Source organism: Lytechinus variegatus, chromosome 15, assembly GCF_018143015.1.
Source record: "Lytechinus variegatus isolate NC3 chromosome 15, Lvar_3.0, whole genome shotgun sequence".
Taxonomy (NCBI): domain Eukaryota; kingdom Metazoa; phylum Echinodermata; class Echinoidea; order Temnopleuroida; family Toxopneustidae; genus Lytechinus; species Lytechinus variegatus.
The window spans coordinates 5,137,317-5,153,775 of NC_054754.1; the positions used below are offsets into that span (position 1 = coordinate 5,137,317).

General features: G+C 35.7%; 1 protein-coding gene across 1 annotated transcript; it reads right to left on the reverse strand.

Annotated features, from left to right (window-relative positions):
* Positions 1-8,698: 8,698 nt before the first annotated feature.
* LOC121428364 (neurotrypsin-like) lies at positions 8,699-14,526 on the reverse strand. The gene is made up of 5 exons (XM_041624946.1): positions 14,493-14,526; positions 13,808-14,116; positions 12,284-12,592; positions 11,204-11,518; positions 8,699-9,108 (listed from the first exon to the last, which is right to left on the reverse strand). The coding sequence occupies exons 2-5, from the start codon at positions 13,944-13,946 to the stop codon at positions 9,071-9,073; spliced, it is 801 nt and encodes a 266-aa protein (XP_041480880.1). The 5' UTR covers positions 13,947-14,116; positions 14,493-14,526; the 3' UTR covers positions 8,699-9,070.
* Positions 14,527-16,459: the final 1,933 nt, after the last annotated feature.

Below are 16,459 nucleotides of genomic sequence, written 5' to 3' on the forward strand. Positions count from 1 at the left end.
TGAAAAAAAACGAAGAAAGATTAATGAAAAGAATAAAGAAAAAGATTTTTTAGAAATTAATAGAAGAAAGAGTAAATAAAGAACGAACGAAATGAGAATGAGCAAAAAAATGAATAAAAATAAAGAAGAAAGTAGGCCGAAAGAAGGCGCACATTTAGTGTCATAAAGCAGAAGTAAAAAGAATTAAAGAAAGAGCAAATGAACGAGCGAAAAAAAAGAACCCCAAAAATAAAATGAAAGAAATTATAAGAGAAAGAAAAAAGAAAAGAAAGAATGAGGGGGAAAAATAGAAAATTAAGGGAAGGAGGAAAGAAAGAAAAAAGGAACAAATAAAATTAAATGAATAAAAAAACAAATATAAAGAGAAAAGAATGAATGAAAGATAGAAAAAGAATTAATAAATAAAAAGATGACAAAAAATAAATAAAGTCAAGGATGAAAGGAAAAGAAAAACAGAAAGAAAGAGAGAAAAAGGGAAAAGAAAAAACAAAAACTTAGTAAAGAAAAAAGAAAAAAAATCGGAAAAAAAGGAACGACCCCTCGGTCATGTCGGTAGACCAGCAGCACCATGATTGATGCTGCTGTGTAGGCCCATCCTCCCGTTTTTCATTTATCAATTCACATTGATCATTTTATATGTATTGTTATTTGTTTTTTACGGAAATAAATTCATTTTAAAAAAAGAAAAAGAAAGAATAGATAAAATAACGCAAATTAAAATTAAGGAAGAAGTTAAAAGATTCAAAAGATAAAACAAAATGAAGAATGAAAGAAAGGAAACTTGCAAATAGAAAGAAAGGAAAAAAAGCGAGCATAAACAAATGAAATAAAGAAAGACAGAACGAAAGGAAGAAAGAAAGAAAGAAAGAAAGAAAAGAAAGAAAGAAAGAAAGAAAGAAGGGATAGAAAAAAGAGACAGGCAAAATAAAGGGTGAATGAAAGAAAGGATGGGAGGAATATTTGTTACTACCAGTGGCCATCGATTTATTGCAAGAAAGAAGGCGGACCTCGTATGATGTGATAACCCTCTAGCTATCTTAAATATTGTCATAAATATCGTAAAGAGATAAGAAAGAAAAAAGATAAGAACGTTTTCAGAATACCACTTATCTTCATTTTGTTCTTATCTTTTAGCGCGCTTTTGAATCATATGCGCGAATAATTTACGCGCTCAGCATTATTATTGAATTATTGAAGGGTAAGGACGTGTTTTCTTTTTGCTCCAAGATTGACGTCATTTAATCATTAATCTTCGAAATCGTTAAAAAACTTGTGTATCAATGTTGAGATCTCGTTCTGAGGCTTCCGTTGGTGACACTGGTTTTTGGAGTTTTTAAAGGATTTAATCGTGAAAACACAGTTAATACCCATTTTTGAGGATTCTGTAAACGGACTGTGACCAAGAGAAGAGACAGTTGCATCCACATATCCTAGCAACGTAAAGCCAGGGTGCGTATCATACCAGCTCCATCTTCATCAGCGCATCAAATTGTGGATACAACGCAGACTGGTTGGCAACCGTTGATGCACCTGTTTGTAACTGTCTAGACGTCTTACACCTGTTGCACCTGTAGCGCACACAACCTGTCGCGCACAACCACCCATCTTAACACTGACCTTATTGTGACGTCATAATGGCATCAGGAAATAGATTTGACGTGCTTGATGACGAAGTGGCTATGAAAGCACCGCCCCCAAATATAGAGGAGGCCGTCACCTATGCTGTAGCTGCCGCAACTAGTGGAAAGGAGAGGCCAAAGGGGAAATCTGATCTTTCTGATGGTGATATGCAAAATATAATCACGAAGGTTCTGATGGCCATACAACCGGTTATCATCCAGGCAGTGACTCAGGCTGTCAAGGTGGCTGTGACAACTGCGATAGAGCAGATGAGACCAACGCCGTTGCCATCTCACCCATCTCAACAAGTGAAGCTGGAAAATGATATCGATCGTCTAGAGCAATATGGTCGGCGGGAAAATGTACGAGTTTACGGCGTGCCGGAAACAGATGGAGAGAACACCACCGAGAAGGTAGTAGCTTTGGCGAGGAGGATCAATGTCAACATCACCGCAGACGACATCAGTGTGAGTCATCGTCTGCCCACATCAAAGCGGCGAGGACCCTCTACTCCCAGCAAGCAAGAACGACATAGGCCCATCATCGTGAAGTTTGTCAGACGGGAGCGGAAAGTTGAGCTAATGAGGAGTAAGCGACGCTTAAGAGAGAACGACCAACTCAGAGGGATCTACATCGAGGAAGACCTGACTGCCCAAAGAGCCAAGCTTTTCCACGCAATTCGAAGAGCAGAAAGCACCAAGAAAATCTGGACGATCGATGGCCGCATTCATTGCGTTGTTGCAAAGAATGGGAAGGAGGATAAATACATAGTGGAGACAGGTGATGATCTCTTCCGCCTTGGATGGACTGAAGATCAGTTAAAGAAATTCTCACTGTCAAAATAGGAATTAGCAGGTACCATTCTATCTGATGATTTGGATTTGGGTTTGAATAATAACTTCAAGATATTAGGGCTAAATGTATGTGGTCTAAAGAAAAAACTTGATCTTGGTATACTAGAGTGCTATATAAAAGATTTTGATTTTATATGTTTATCTGAAACTAGATCTCAATACATTGACCTGCCACTGATTGACTATACGATGATTTGTAAAGAGAATAATGACAAATCTTCCCCACGTCTTGGTGGACACCATGGCTTATGTATCATTTTCAAACAATGTTTGAGAAATTATGTTGAACAACTAGATGTAAATGCTTTCAAAAGTGATTCTGTCCTTTGGCTCAAAGTGAATAAAGGTGCTTATGGCTTTGCTTTTATAATTGGTGCGGTATATATGCCACATGAAAATTCTAAATACTACGATGATGATTTATTTGAAGATATTATATATGATTTAATGAAAATTAATGGTACCCTGGGGTTGCCAGTTTGTTTGATAGGAGATTTCAATGCAAGATCAGGATCACTAATAGATTATATTGAAGATGATGACTCTACCTTTTCTGTTAATGTCATTTTGTCGGCAGATAATGCAGACATGCCCTCAACTTGTTCTTATCCACCAAGATCTAACATAGACAAGTTCGTAAATGCTAACGGTCGCAAACTGATTAATCTATGTCAAGCTACTGACATGCACATTGTAAATGGCCGCTTTGGGCAAGATTTTGGTAAGGGTGCATTAACCTGCGCCGACGCAAGCACAGTTGACTATTGTATTGTCTCTGCAAATTTCATTGATCATATTGAAGACTTTACTGTTGATAACTTTGAAAAATGTCTGTCAGATAAACACAGTCCAATATTTGTTTCCATGAAATATGTTAAGAAAAAAATATTTCCAGAAGAGAAGAGTCATTACACCAATAACGATAATGATTCTCACTTGAAAAAGAAATATTATAAATGGAATTCAGAATTAACTCACACATTTGCAAACTCCTTAGATGAAGATGAAATAAACAAAATATTAGAAATGATAGAGGTTACTAGAAATATGCCCCAAACTAGTATTCAATCTGTCAATGATATAGTAAATCAAATAAAACAAGTATATTTTAAGGCTGCAACTCTATGTGGTATGTCACGGCAGAAAAAAACTGGCACGACTGTTACCACTGCATCTCCGAAAATGAAGCCTTGGTTTGATAAAGAATGTAAGAACTTGAGAAAGAATTTCTTAACATTAAGAAATAGAATTAAAAAATGTAGAAATGAAAATATGAAAATGGAAATGGAATTAGTTTTGAATACCTTACGCAAACAATACAAAACAGTTTTTAAGAAGAAAAAGTCAAAATATGTTTCTGACCTTCAGGACAATTTGAGGAAAGTAAAAAATAATAACATTGGCGACCTTTGGAAATATCTTAGCAAGGCGAATTCCAAGCCCAAGAATCGTGCAAATGTATCAATTGATTCTTTCAAAGATTTTTTTGAATTACTGAATAAAGGAGACGATGTTAAAAACAGACGCACTATAGATGAGGAATCAACACCTAATGAAGCAAATTGTTTCAGCCTTGAACTAAATTATCCAATTTTGGAAGAGGAGATAGAAAATCAATTAAAGAAGCTTAAAAATAACAAATCATCCGGTGATGATTTAGTATTAAATGAAATGATAAAGTATAGCAGCAAACCTATGATGAAACTGCTCACAAAGCTGTTTAACTTAATATTGGATTGTGGCAAAGTTCCCACAGACTGGACAATAGGTATCCTTTGCCCAATATACAAAAAGAAGGGTTCAGTGAATGAACCAGATAACTATCGTCCAATTACATTGTTAAGTTGCTTAGGTAAACTGTTCACATCTATTTTGAATAACCGAATTTCTTTATATTTTGATATTTGCAACCTGATGGGTGAAGAACAGGCAGGATTTCGTGAGGATTATTGTACTCTAGATCATATATTTACTCTTTACAGTCTGATAGATATTTATCTATCTCAAAAGAAAAGAATTTATTGCGCATTCATTGATTATAAGAAAGCATTCGATTCTGTAAAAAGACATTTATTGTGGTCTAAAATACTTAAGTATAACATCAATGGCAAAATTCTCAAGGTGATCCAAAATATGTATGAAAACGCAAAATCTTATGTTATGAGCAATGGACAACGGTCTGAGTTCTTTGAATGTAATATAGGAGTAAGACAGGGAGATAATCTATCTCCATTATTATTTGCAATCTTTATCAATGATTTTGACAATACATTGAGAAAAAATTGCAATGGTGTTAATTTACTTACGAATGGCCTGAAAGAAAAACTCCTCGAGAGAAATATATGTGTATATCTTAAGTTATTTACCCTATTATACGCTGATGACACCATTGTATTAGCAGAATCTGAAAATGATCTCCAAGAAGCATTAAATACTGTCTACAAATACTGTGAAGATTGGTCGTTGAATGTAAATATACAAAAAACAAAAATTGTCGTATTCTCTCGTGGTAAGATCCGCAATTTACCCATCATTACTTTCAATAATCAACAGCTAGAGGTTGTTGATGAGTATACATATCTTGGAACAGTTTTGAATTATAATAACCGCTTTTCGAAAGCTCGGAAAAAACAAATAAGTCAAGCACAAAAAGCATTGTTCAGTTTACGTTCCAAATCAATAAAGTTGAGTTTACCAGTTGATATTGAATTAGAATTGTTTGAAAAATTGGTACTTCCGATTTTGTTATATGGAAGTGAGTTGTGGGGTCTTGAAAGTAATCTTCAAGATGTTGAAATGTTTCAAAGTCGTTATTATAAACGTCTTCTTCATGTGAGTAAATTTACTGCAAATTGCATGACATATGGAGAGGTCGGTAAACACAGTATCAAGAAACTAATTGAGTGCAGAATGTTAAACTTTTGGATTAAAATAATCGAGAGCAAAACATCAAAATTGTCCCATACTGTTTACGATATTCTGAAAATAATGTTTGATCTGAATATATATCGAAACCCGTGGCTAGTAAAAATAAAAAATACATTGGATAAATTAGGCTTATCTTACCTTTGGTTTGATAATCAGCCAATAAATCCACGGTGGTTCAAAGCAACAATTAAAACACGATTGGACGATATATACTCTCAAAATTGGCATGCTGAAATGTTTTCTAATTCACTGTGCTTAAACTATCGCATTTTCAAAGAAAATTGCAGTTGTGAATTATCTCTTCTAAAATTGCCTTTCAAATACAGAATTACTTTAACAAGATTCCGGTGTGGAAACCACCGTCTGCCAATAACATCTGGTAGATTTGCAAATATTGAGCGATCACAGAGAATATGCACTATATGTAATACATCAAAGCTGGGTGATGAATTTCATTATTTGTTCGAGTGCCCTGCATTTCTTACAGCAAGAAAGAAATATATTGATGGTTCCTATACAAGCCGTCCAAATGCATTGAAAATGTTTAAGCTTTTCAATTCTTCCAAAATGTCAACATTAATAAATTTATCAAAATTTTGTAGCATTATAATGGATAAGTTTAATAAATAAACAAATAAAATATTTATGTTAACATTTTCTATTTGAAAACACTTTCATGTATATATGTAAATAAACAATAATTAGGTAAAGGATAAATTAAATTTTAATTCTCTCTAATTTCTTAAAATAAATTTTTATCAATTTTTATGCCAAAGTCCAATATAATTATATATATAACCACGTTAAATACACATATCGGTGCCTTTGCATTGCAGTTCCAACTTTTTCAATTCTATAACACGCATTCATTCGTATTTATTTATTATCATTGTTAGTACTGTTTCTTTTAAAAATTATTGTTATTACAATCATTTGTCTTTTTGTTCTTTTCTTTTTTCTCTCTCTCTCTTCCCTTTTGTTTTTCCTTCTTTTCCTATTTTGTCTCTCCTCCTTCTCTCACCAATTGATTTAGAGACACATCATTCCTTTTACTTTTACGTCTCTAAAGTAATTTCATGTAGTATTTATTCAATTACTCTGTAACATGTGATTGTACATATTTGTAAATACTTTGTAAATATAATTGAAATGATTTTGAATATGTTATGTTCTGTATGATAATATCCCCAATACCCGAATTAGGGTGACATGGGTAAATAAATCATTGTCATTGTCATTGTCATTGTCATTGTCATTGTCATTGTCATTGTCATTTGATGGAAAGCAAGATAAGAACCAAAGAACGTAGAGGGCAGCAACACACAAGCGTGTTGCTATTAGGAAGGTCCACTTGATACGCGCATACAAATGAACACAAATGAAGTGCGCGAACAATTTGGTAGTCATGCCAACGAAACCATGATCCGATACAATACACTCACGGAGTGACAGCAAAATAGAGGTAAACTAATAGATTATGGCAAAATTAGATTATAACAATAAACACTAAAAATTTACAAGATATTGAAAAATAATTTACATTTTGAAATTAATATATCACTAAATGATTGTTCAAAATTTTTGTACATCTTCAGTAAAACAGGATTAAATTCTGTCATGAATAAACCAGTCTGCTAATTTCACCCGGATTGAGTCAAGCTCATTTTGTGACCACCGAAATCCTCTCAGAGCACTTTTTTAGTAGATTGTAGAGTTGATTTATTTTCATTTCCTCTTTAACATTATTTTTGCTTGAAAAGTTTTTACATCAAATATGATGCGTAAAAATATGAAATATTTGTTCGTGTATTTTTCATAATATTTTACATGGTGGTGACAACGGCTTTAAGACTTTGCATATCAATATGATATCAAATATACGTGAGGTTGATACGTCTTTATCTAAATTTCGCTGCACCATAATGCGCCTAAACAACTAGCACCGCCTCTTGCTTGACTATTACAAGCGCCATGGCTGACATTGACCGCGCCGGTCGATGCTGAGGTAGGGTACGGTTGCCTGCATGCATATGCTAACATAATTTTTTGGTAAAATTATGGTAAGAAAATAGTAGATGTGACATAGACCTTTGCGCCTTGATCTTTCTCAAGTCAACACCCTTCGGAATATACATAGCTTGATACTGAACCAGATAATCATTGTCTAATATTAGGTCTAACGTTAGACTAGGTCTAGGACTTGGCTTTGCTAGTAAGTTTAGTGGCCGTATTCGATCCTGCCTGATGGATTGCAAAATGTGGGTTGAATTTGTGGATATAGCAGGATTGTTCTAGATTTTCAGACCACAATTTACATAGTAAGTGAAAAGTAAAATTCTAACCTTGAATATTTATCGTACCTCATCCGCCATAGTGCCACATTTATGACAAACCAAGCCTATTTCCTTCAAGTCCATATCTAGCTCAGTCGAGTCGCGTCGAGATTATCCTGCCAGTGCAGGCGGCCCGCATATCATTCGCGCAGCGCAGAACGCGCACCGAGGTACAGGTGACCGGGGAAGTTTCAGCGCGGCCAGACCAGAACATCACGGTCTTGGCTTTGCGTTAGCTTGTGTAGATTGGTAGGGGACAGCGAAATTAAGCAGAAGAGCGGTAACACAAATGTCATCAGTCCATGTATTTTTATTGCTACCTAAACTACAAGAATCATGATTACCTTTTGCTTACAATTTAAAAAAATACAAATATGCCAATATAATATTATTTAACATATTTCTTTGGAGGCTTCCATTATCAATAAAAACTAATAAAATCGAACAAACGAAAAAAAAATCAACTCTACAATCTTCCAAAAAAGTGCTCTGGGAGAAGGTGGTCACAAAATCTGAGCGAAGTGGACCTTCCTAAAAGCAACACGCTTGTGTTGTGCTGCCCTCTACGTTCGTTGATAAGAACAAAGATAAGAACAAAAGATAAGAAAAAGAATACCGACTTGAGAACGTGACGTAGCTAAGAACGTGTTCAGAATACCGCCCCTGGTCAAAACTCCCGAGCGTTGTTGGAGCGGTCGTGGAGCGGTAGGGAAAGAGGGACAATCAAGAGCAAGATAATATATCAAATTGTATCAAGAGGCAGGTTAGTTATTTGGAATTTCCTTCCCAACTCTATGAACACATGGGGCAACCGATTTTCGAAGAAACCCGGTTAGGAAAAAGAGAAGATGGTTTGAATCACTTTTTATTGCTACAGGTTTGAATGTATGACAAATATTCTGGAATAGCCCCTCTTGCACAATTAAGCCATGAAGTAGCACATACATACATTACATACATTTAATATTTATATAGCGCTTTTCCATGTAAACATGCTCAAAGCGCTTTACAGTATCATATTATAATTATGCTGAATATTCTGCTCTCCAAGTGCTAACAATATTAATCAAATGGATATTACAAAGAAAATAAATAGGTCTTTAGTTTGTACCGACTGGATTTGATTTTGATTCATTTTACTTACTCCAATCTATACTGTACAACGTAAGCAATTATAACAAAACATATATACATATGGACTTGGGACACGTTCATTAACTGCTGGAAATGAATTTTATTGGAAGTGAAATACGTCGAGCTGCAGAACGAACAGCGAAACAACTATATAGGCGGAATGTTGTCTGCATTGATGTGGTCTGAATTTAATCATTAATCTTACGTACCTGTCGTAGTAATGGGTTCAGCTGTTACTCCTGAAAGTAGATAATTAGAAATTTATGAATATTAAAAATCTGCTTGGCTTCTGGAGAATACAAGAATAATGATTCGTATTAAAATGCCAAAGATTCTACTACAAATCGTCATTCTTATGCATGTTTATATTATATATACATATATACCGTGTGAGTAAAAAAATAATTAAGATGTCAATGATGTCGTAATACCACAAGAGTTTCATTAAAATCCATTTCGAAACACGTTTTCAGTAATTTACATTATAGTTGTTCAATAAACAACTTTTAGTATAAATTTGTATCAATAAAGTGTCGATTTCATTGAAAAGGGAATTTGCAAATATGTTTACAAACTCAAGTAGGATTATGACCATCTGGGGTTCATTCATTGCAGTCATTCCTTACTTTGGCGCAAATCAAAATTTACATCACTGCTAAAAATACCTCCTAATCATCCAAGCGTTAACATTTACCACATAAATATGGTATCACATTCTTGGGAGAAAATACTCTTTCCAGTCAAATAAAATGATTATGCGTTCGTTACATATTTTTTCCTTTATTTGTTAGGTGTCAATTTTGTTTTATTCACACGGTATATACAAATTACATGTGGTAAAAGTGTATGCATATGGTTCGCTATCTAACACTGATTCTAATCACCGAACTTCCTTTGTCCAAATGAGAAGGAAATATGACTACGGAACAAATAATTATGGTTATTTTACAGTTTCATGTGATGAAGTGGATTTCGTCACAAGATGTTCTCATGAATGCCAATTTATTTTCAAAATGCGCAGATATACTATGTTCTATCCACTGCTAATAAACAGTAGTCCTTCTAATTTTTTTTGCGATTTTTTTTTTAAGTGCTGTTTCAATACATATCAACACACGTGTCTATGGGGGAATGTAAAAAAAGGAAACAGCTTATTCATAGCAAAACATACACACCCTCACACACAAACACTTAAAAGAGACTATGCCCTAAAAGAAACGTTGGCACCTCTGTATACCGTACATTTTTAACACAATTTAAGTGAGTATACTCATTCTCATAAGAACAAGCAGTGTGCATTCTGTCCTGAGCGTCTTGCTTTCTTTCCCTATTATGACCAGTGACCCTTGTGATTAAGAGACTCTCATGTATGTTTAACAACCCTGATTTGGGATTATGAATAGCCGCCCTATGACCCAAAAAGTGCATTGTGAATAACGACTCTGATCTCATTTTAAATTCGCGCACGTTGTGAATGATCATGATAACGGTTCTTGTAGAATAGGATCCCCTTCCCGTTTTAAGAATAATTGTCTTTTCCCAAGAAAAGAATAAGAAATATGAAAACAAGGTCGACCATTGCATAATATAGCTTAAATAAAAGAATAGATACCAACTTCCTTTAATACGAATGAAAACACAATAGTACACACTCTAAAAAAAGAAATATTAACTATAAAGGTTGGAGGAGTGACAACATTTGATAAATGTTGCATTTACCACTTTAAATGGTTCTACCCAGCACTTAAAATGTTGGATTCAGCTTTAAGCAAGGTTGAATGTAACATTTGGAAAGGGTTGTCACTCCTCTAACCTTTCAAATGTTGATTTAACATTCGAATTTTTAGAGTGCATTGATACAATCTAGACATTATTCCTGCATTGTTTTGAAAAAGATTTTACAGAATCATTCTGTAAATTCTTCAAACAGGAATCTTTCTTTCTGTCATGGATAAATATAGAGATTTCAGCGTTTATTTGTTTGCTTCTCATTTTAATTTTTCTGCGATCACGTTTAACATTGCAATTTTAAAAGGGCGTATAAGCGAACATAGCGCAATATAAACTATAAAAATAAAACCCGCTGTGCATTAATTGAGCATGAAAACAGAGACCAACAAAAGTAGAACCTGTGACTAACTGGCCTTTAATATTTTATTTACGGAAAAAACAAGGAATCCCGTCAGGATTTCTTTAATATTGATTAAGTGTAAACAAAATAGTGTGAGCCCGATCCCATCCAGGTACTAATGTGGGAACAACGTGTTCAAGTGTGTCACGATAGAGTTAATGATTATGGCCAACATTGCACCCTTTGATGTGTCAAATTCTCACCATCATTAGCGCATCGTATTCCAACGTCGTCAGAATGGTTGCAATGGTTTACGCCCACACCATCGTGACTGCAGTAGAAAATGCTGGATTCGTACCCGGTGCAATAAACGTGATTGAGCAAGATGTCACCACTTCCCTCCCCAAAGTAGGCGTTATAGAATACCACTTCTGCGGAGGAATATCCTAGACTTCTACAGACCACGTCTGCTTCGTCCATGCCCCAGCTATGATCGCAAACAGTGCCCCAGGATCCCCCGTGGAAGACTTCAAGTCGTCCTTCTCCTTCGGCGGGGGTGGTACCATTGACCAGCCGAACTGTCATGAGGATCAATAAGCATACACCAACGTTTTTATTTCGAATGAAATTGATTGTATTTAAAACCTATACCGGATGGGTGCTTCATAAAGGCCTGGTCACACCGCCCTAGCGTTGTTGGAGCGGTCGTGGAGCGGTAGGGAAAGAGGGTCAAATTTCGCTCACAAAATTGGGGAAAAAATAAAAAAAAAACAATCGAAAATGGTGAACGGTAGCGAGCGGTGATGATTTTTTTTCTCTCCGCTCCACGACCGCTCCAACAACGCTCGGGCGGTATGACCATGCCTTAACGCTGTTCGTAAGATACGAATGACTACGCACGACAGGTAACCCTTTCTCGTGCCAAGTGATATAACCATATGTAATTGATTTAGGAAGCCTAAGATCATGTTCCAGTCATGCGTAAAGTTGTGCGTAACTTTACGAACAGCTTTATGAAAACCCATTTGTTTTTGCAGAAATTAATTATCTGAAAGGGACAAAACAGTCATATGGTTTCACATTGTCAGTTGTTAATATTGAGCAAAATTTACAAGATCTTTTTGTGAAACACAAACTTTCTTTCTCTACTTGTTTTGCTTTATTTGGGAGCAGACTCACCTAAAAGAAAATCCAAAGCGTTGTATATATATTATTTCGTATAAATGAATAATCTATACATATGATCAACTGGAACATTTGATTCTTCCATTTGGAAACATAAAAGGAGCAACAACATACCCTCTATAAAAGTTATGAGAGAGAAAGAAATCGGCGGTGATTACCATTTTGGAGGCATCTGATCCCAATATCATCATAATGGTAGCAGTGGTTGTTGCCAACACCGTTGTGGCTGCAGTCAAATATACTTCCCTCGTCTCCCATGCATGTCACATGATTGAGAAGAATGGGCCCTGTGCCCTGCCCGAAGAAGGCATTATTGACATGTCCAATAGGTCCTGGGAACCCTAGACTTCTGCATACGACGTAAGAATTCGCGCTGTACCAGGAGTGATCACAAACAGTTCCCCAGACGCCATCGTAGTAGACTTCAAGTCGACCCTCACTCGGGTTATCCCCATTAACGAGGCGGGCTATGACATTCGAAAGGATATTGGAAAGGGTTGCAGATTGAGAAGTTTCAGTTTGGACCCTTCCCCACAATATGAAGTGTTATAATAATAATAGTAATGGCATATTTACCCAGGGTAGCCACTTTAGTTCCGAAAACTGTTCCCCCAGCGGGCTCTGCTATTATTATTACCCCGGCTTTGGCACGGCAACCTTGATCGGGCGCTCGAGCATTCGAGGAATTTCTTCCTAACGGGTAACCATTCAGCTCACCTGGGTCGAGTGCGGCACAATGTGGATAACTTTTTGCCGAAGGAAATTACGCCATGGCTGGGATTCGAACCCACAATCCTCTGTTTCAAATTTCGGATACTAATCCACTGGGCTCCACAGCGCTCCACCCTTTCTTGGATGAATAGGCAATTAATTCCTTAATTAATGGTGTGCTGTAAAAGGTTTGCCAGGCTAGAGCTAGGGTAATAATATTCAAGCATTCGGAGACCACTAGAAATGCTAAAGTTGCTAAGTGGTGTTCATACGTTCTCCTTTTAAAGACCGTTGAAAGGACATCAAATCATGATTTTTTACTCCAACCTACGCGTATAAATTATAAAAAACAAGATTCATAATCGTGCAATGAAAAGTGTAATTCTGAAAAAAAAATTTACAGCTTAACTGGATCATACTTGTCCCTGATGAAAAGAACATTTAACTAAAGTCTAACGTTATTGATACGTTCTGCACTCCGTTAAGAAAGATTACTCCAAATATCATAACATATAATAATGCGAAATACAGGGTGTTTTACGGGACAGCTAAACCTTATAATTATTGTCGAAACAGCTTCAGCCGTATAAACAATGTTTACACTGCTCGTTGCTGAAATAAACACAAGCAACAAAATCAACGGATTATACTTGTTATAATAATTTAAAAAAAATCAAATTGAGGCTATATGTACATTATTTGTTTGCATTAAAAATTGTTAACATGTGATATTTGTATGTCATAATAGCTTCACATGTTGAATATATGGTATTTGGATTTGTTACTCCAAATTATGAACGAAACATATTTCCGATTAAATGTTTGATGCAATTGAAGACGAATTTCTGTGTTGCGGATGCCAGTAAATTCAGTTCATTTCAATACAGCACATGAGACAGCTGCAATGTCATAGGCAGAAACCGACCGCCTGCATCTGAAAGAAAGAATAAAGGATGAAAGACTATCCTTACCATCTGGATAACAGACTGCTCCTGCGTCTTCATCATGTGAGCAGTGGTGGACACCAACGCCATGATGATAACAGTCAAAGAGGCTGTCTTCGTAGCCATAGCAACCAACGTGATTCAACAAGATGGGACCGTCGCCCATCCCATAGAATGCACTTCCATGGCTTCTCACGGCGTCTGGGTATCCGATGCTTCTGCACAGTACACTTGCATCCACTCCGTCCCAACCATGGTCACAAACAGTGCCCCAAGTACCACTATGATATACTTCCACTCGTCCTTCTGACGAGTAGTTTCCATTTACTAGACGAGCTACATGAACGGGCAAGACATTATGAAGATGTGGTTCAATCTCTGTAGATCTTCTTTTCTTATTTACAAACTAAATATATATTTTTAAAATAGATGGTTAATACAAGAACCTTGACACGACTCCAATAAATGAAAGTGGAATCTTCTTGTGTGTACCCTTAGCAAATTTGCGAAATCGGTAGTACCACGTTTACATTTGTTGGAAACTTTTTTAACATGATACTTGGAATATTGCGTAAACTGAAAAAGCATTGATGGGATTTTCTCGGAGAACCTTCATTTTCAGTCCTTCATATCCTGTCAAATGAAATTAATTTTCAAGTCGCTGAACATGCTCTATTTACTTTCAAATCTTAATGAATGTATTGAAAGTTACCTGTTTCATTTGGCTGGAGGGGAGAGTCGGTTGTGCCTGTAAAATGTAGAAACAGATCATGTTTTACTTTCATAATGCTTTCATAGGCTGCGAGGCCGCCACAAGCTCAATCGCTCTCGATGACGGTCTCTTTTCTTGAAATTGCCATTAAATGAATAATACCATTTGTGGATTTTTTTAATTCTCGGTGCTTATATTACGAATATGATATTATTGATTGTCTTTGTATAATGTTATCTTGTATATTTTCCCCTGATGTGGACAGAGAAATAAAATCGATCAATCAATCAATCGATCAATCAATCAATCAATCGATCAATGGATCAATCAATCAAACCTCGTCAGGAAGGGCAATATTTTCTGACAACCCCAAAAGAGAGGAAAATGGGTACAACATTTTGTCAGGGGGCGCTCTGACCCCTGACCTCACCCCCTAAGGTATGAAAATGATTGCAATTTGAAACCTTTAAAAGGGCTACAAATCGACTCTATTTAATATTGGTATACATATAGTTTTAAAATGTATTCAAAATTTGTTTGAATTTTTGATATTGCTTTAATTTAAATGTTTTTAATTATTCTTGTATATATATATATATATATATATCTATATATATATCTATATATATATATATATATATATATATATATATATATATAATATATATATATATATATACACGGAGAAAACCCTCTTCATGCTCAACGTCAACCTCCCAATCTGAGGAAATTGCTTGTGAGCACCAAACTCCCGACACCTGAGCATCTAAGAGGTAACATACCTTGTGACAAACCCAGATGTCAAATCTGTAAACATATCGTTACTGACACCACAATTAGAATTGCTAAGAATGTTACTCTGCACCCGCAGAGACATGACTGCGATGCCAGTAACGTGCTTTACTGTTTACTCTGCGCACGCTGCCCCCAAGCAATCTATATTGGTGAAACCAGCACGAAATTCCGAATGCGCTTCAATAACCACAAATCATCTATTCAGAAGAAACGTACCGACCTTCCTCTTGCCAGACATTTCTGCCTTCCTGGACATTCGTTAGCGGATGTGAAAGTGTGCATATTTGGGGGAGGATACAAATCAGCGGACGAGAGAAGAACCGCTTAACTACGAATAATTATTAAATGTAGGAGCTTTGAGGGTGATGGTATGAACCGAGATTTGGGATTCCTAAGCGGATATTCATTCTTTCGTTAGTTTCGTTAGTTCCTAAAAAAAAAATACTTTGACAAGCGGGGACAAGCGCCACGATGTTTGGTATCGTATCACACAGGAATTTCTCTTATTGCTCAATAATACCTATCCGTACTTAATACTTTCGAGAGAACCATTTTCTCTTAACCAATTTGATCTTTGTTCTATCATCTCATCTCTTAAATTTTATATTGTTGCGTAACAAGAAATGTTATTGCGCAATATTAATTGTTACGTAACAATTAGATAATTACAAACAAGCGTTACTATGTATGTTTCTTTGAAGGGCGCGCATCCTCAGCCAGTCATCATAACAACATCTATCTGAGGTTGCGCTCTCTGATTGATACCACACATTGTATATACTCCTGAAGAAGACGGAGGTCCGTCGAAAATTCGAGTAAATAAAAACTATATTGGCATTGAAAGCATTACCTTTTATCTTCAGCATATTTTGTTACTATTAGAGAAGCCAATACGTGAAACTTTAAGATATATATATATATATATATATATATATATATATATATATATATATATATATATATATATATATTCATTTCCTTCGGTTCATTGTATCAGGGAAGAGGGAGTCTTAGTCCCACTTCTCTGATTACATCACGGGGGTAGGGTTGGGAGAAGAATAAAATAATAAAAGAGGCCAATCCAAATGGGCCAATGCACGGGATGTATCAACTGGTTTCTGCTCTAAATTCTTGATTTGAATAAAAGGAGAAAAATTCAACAAGCATAACAC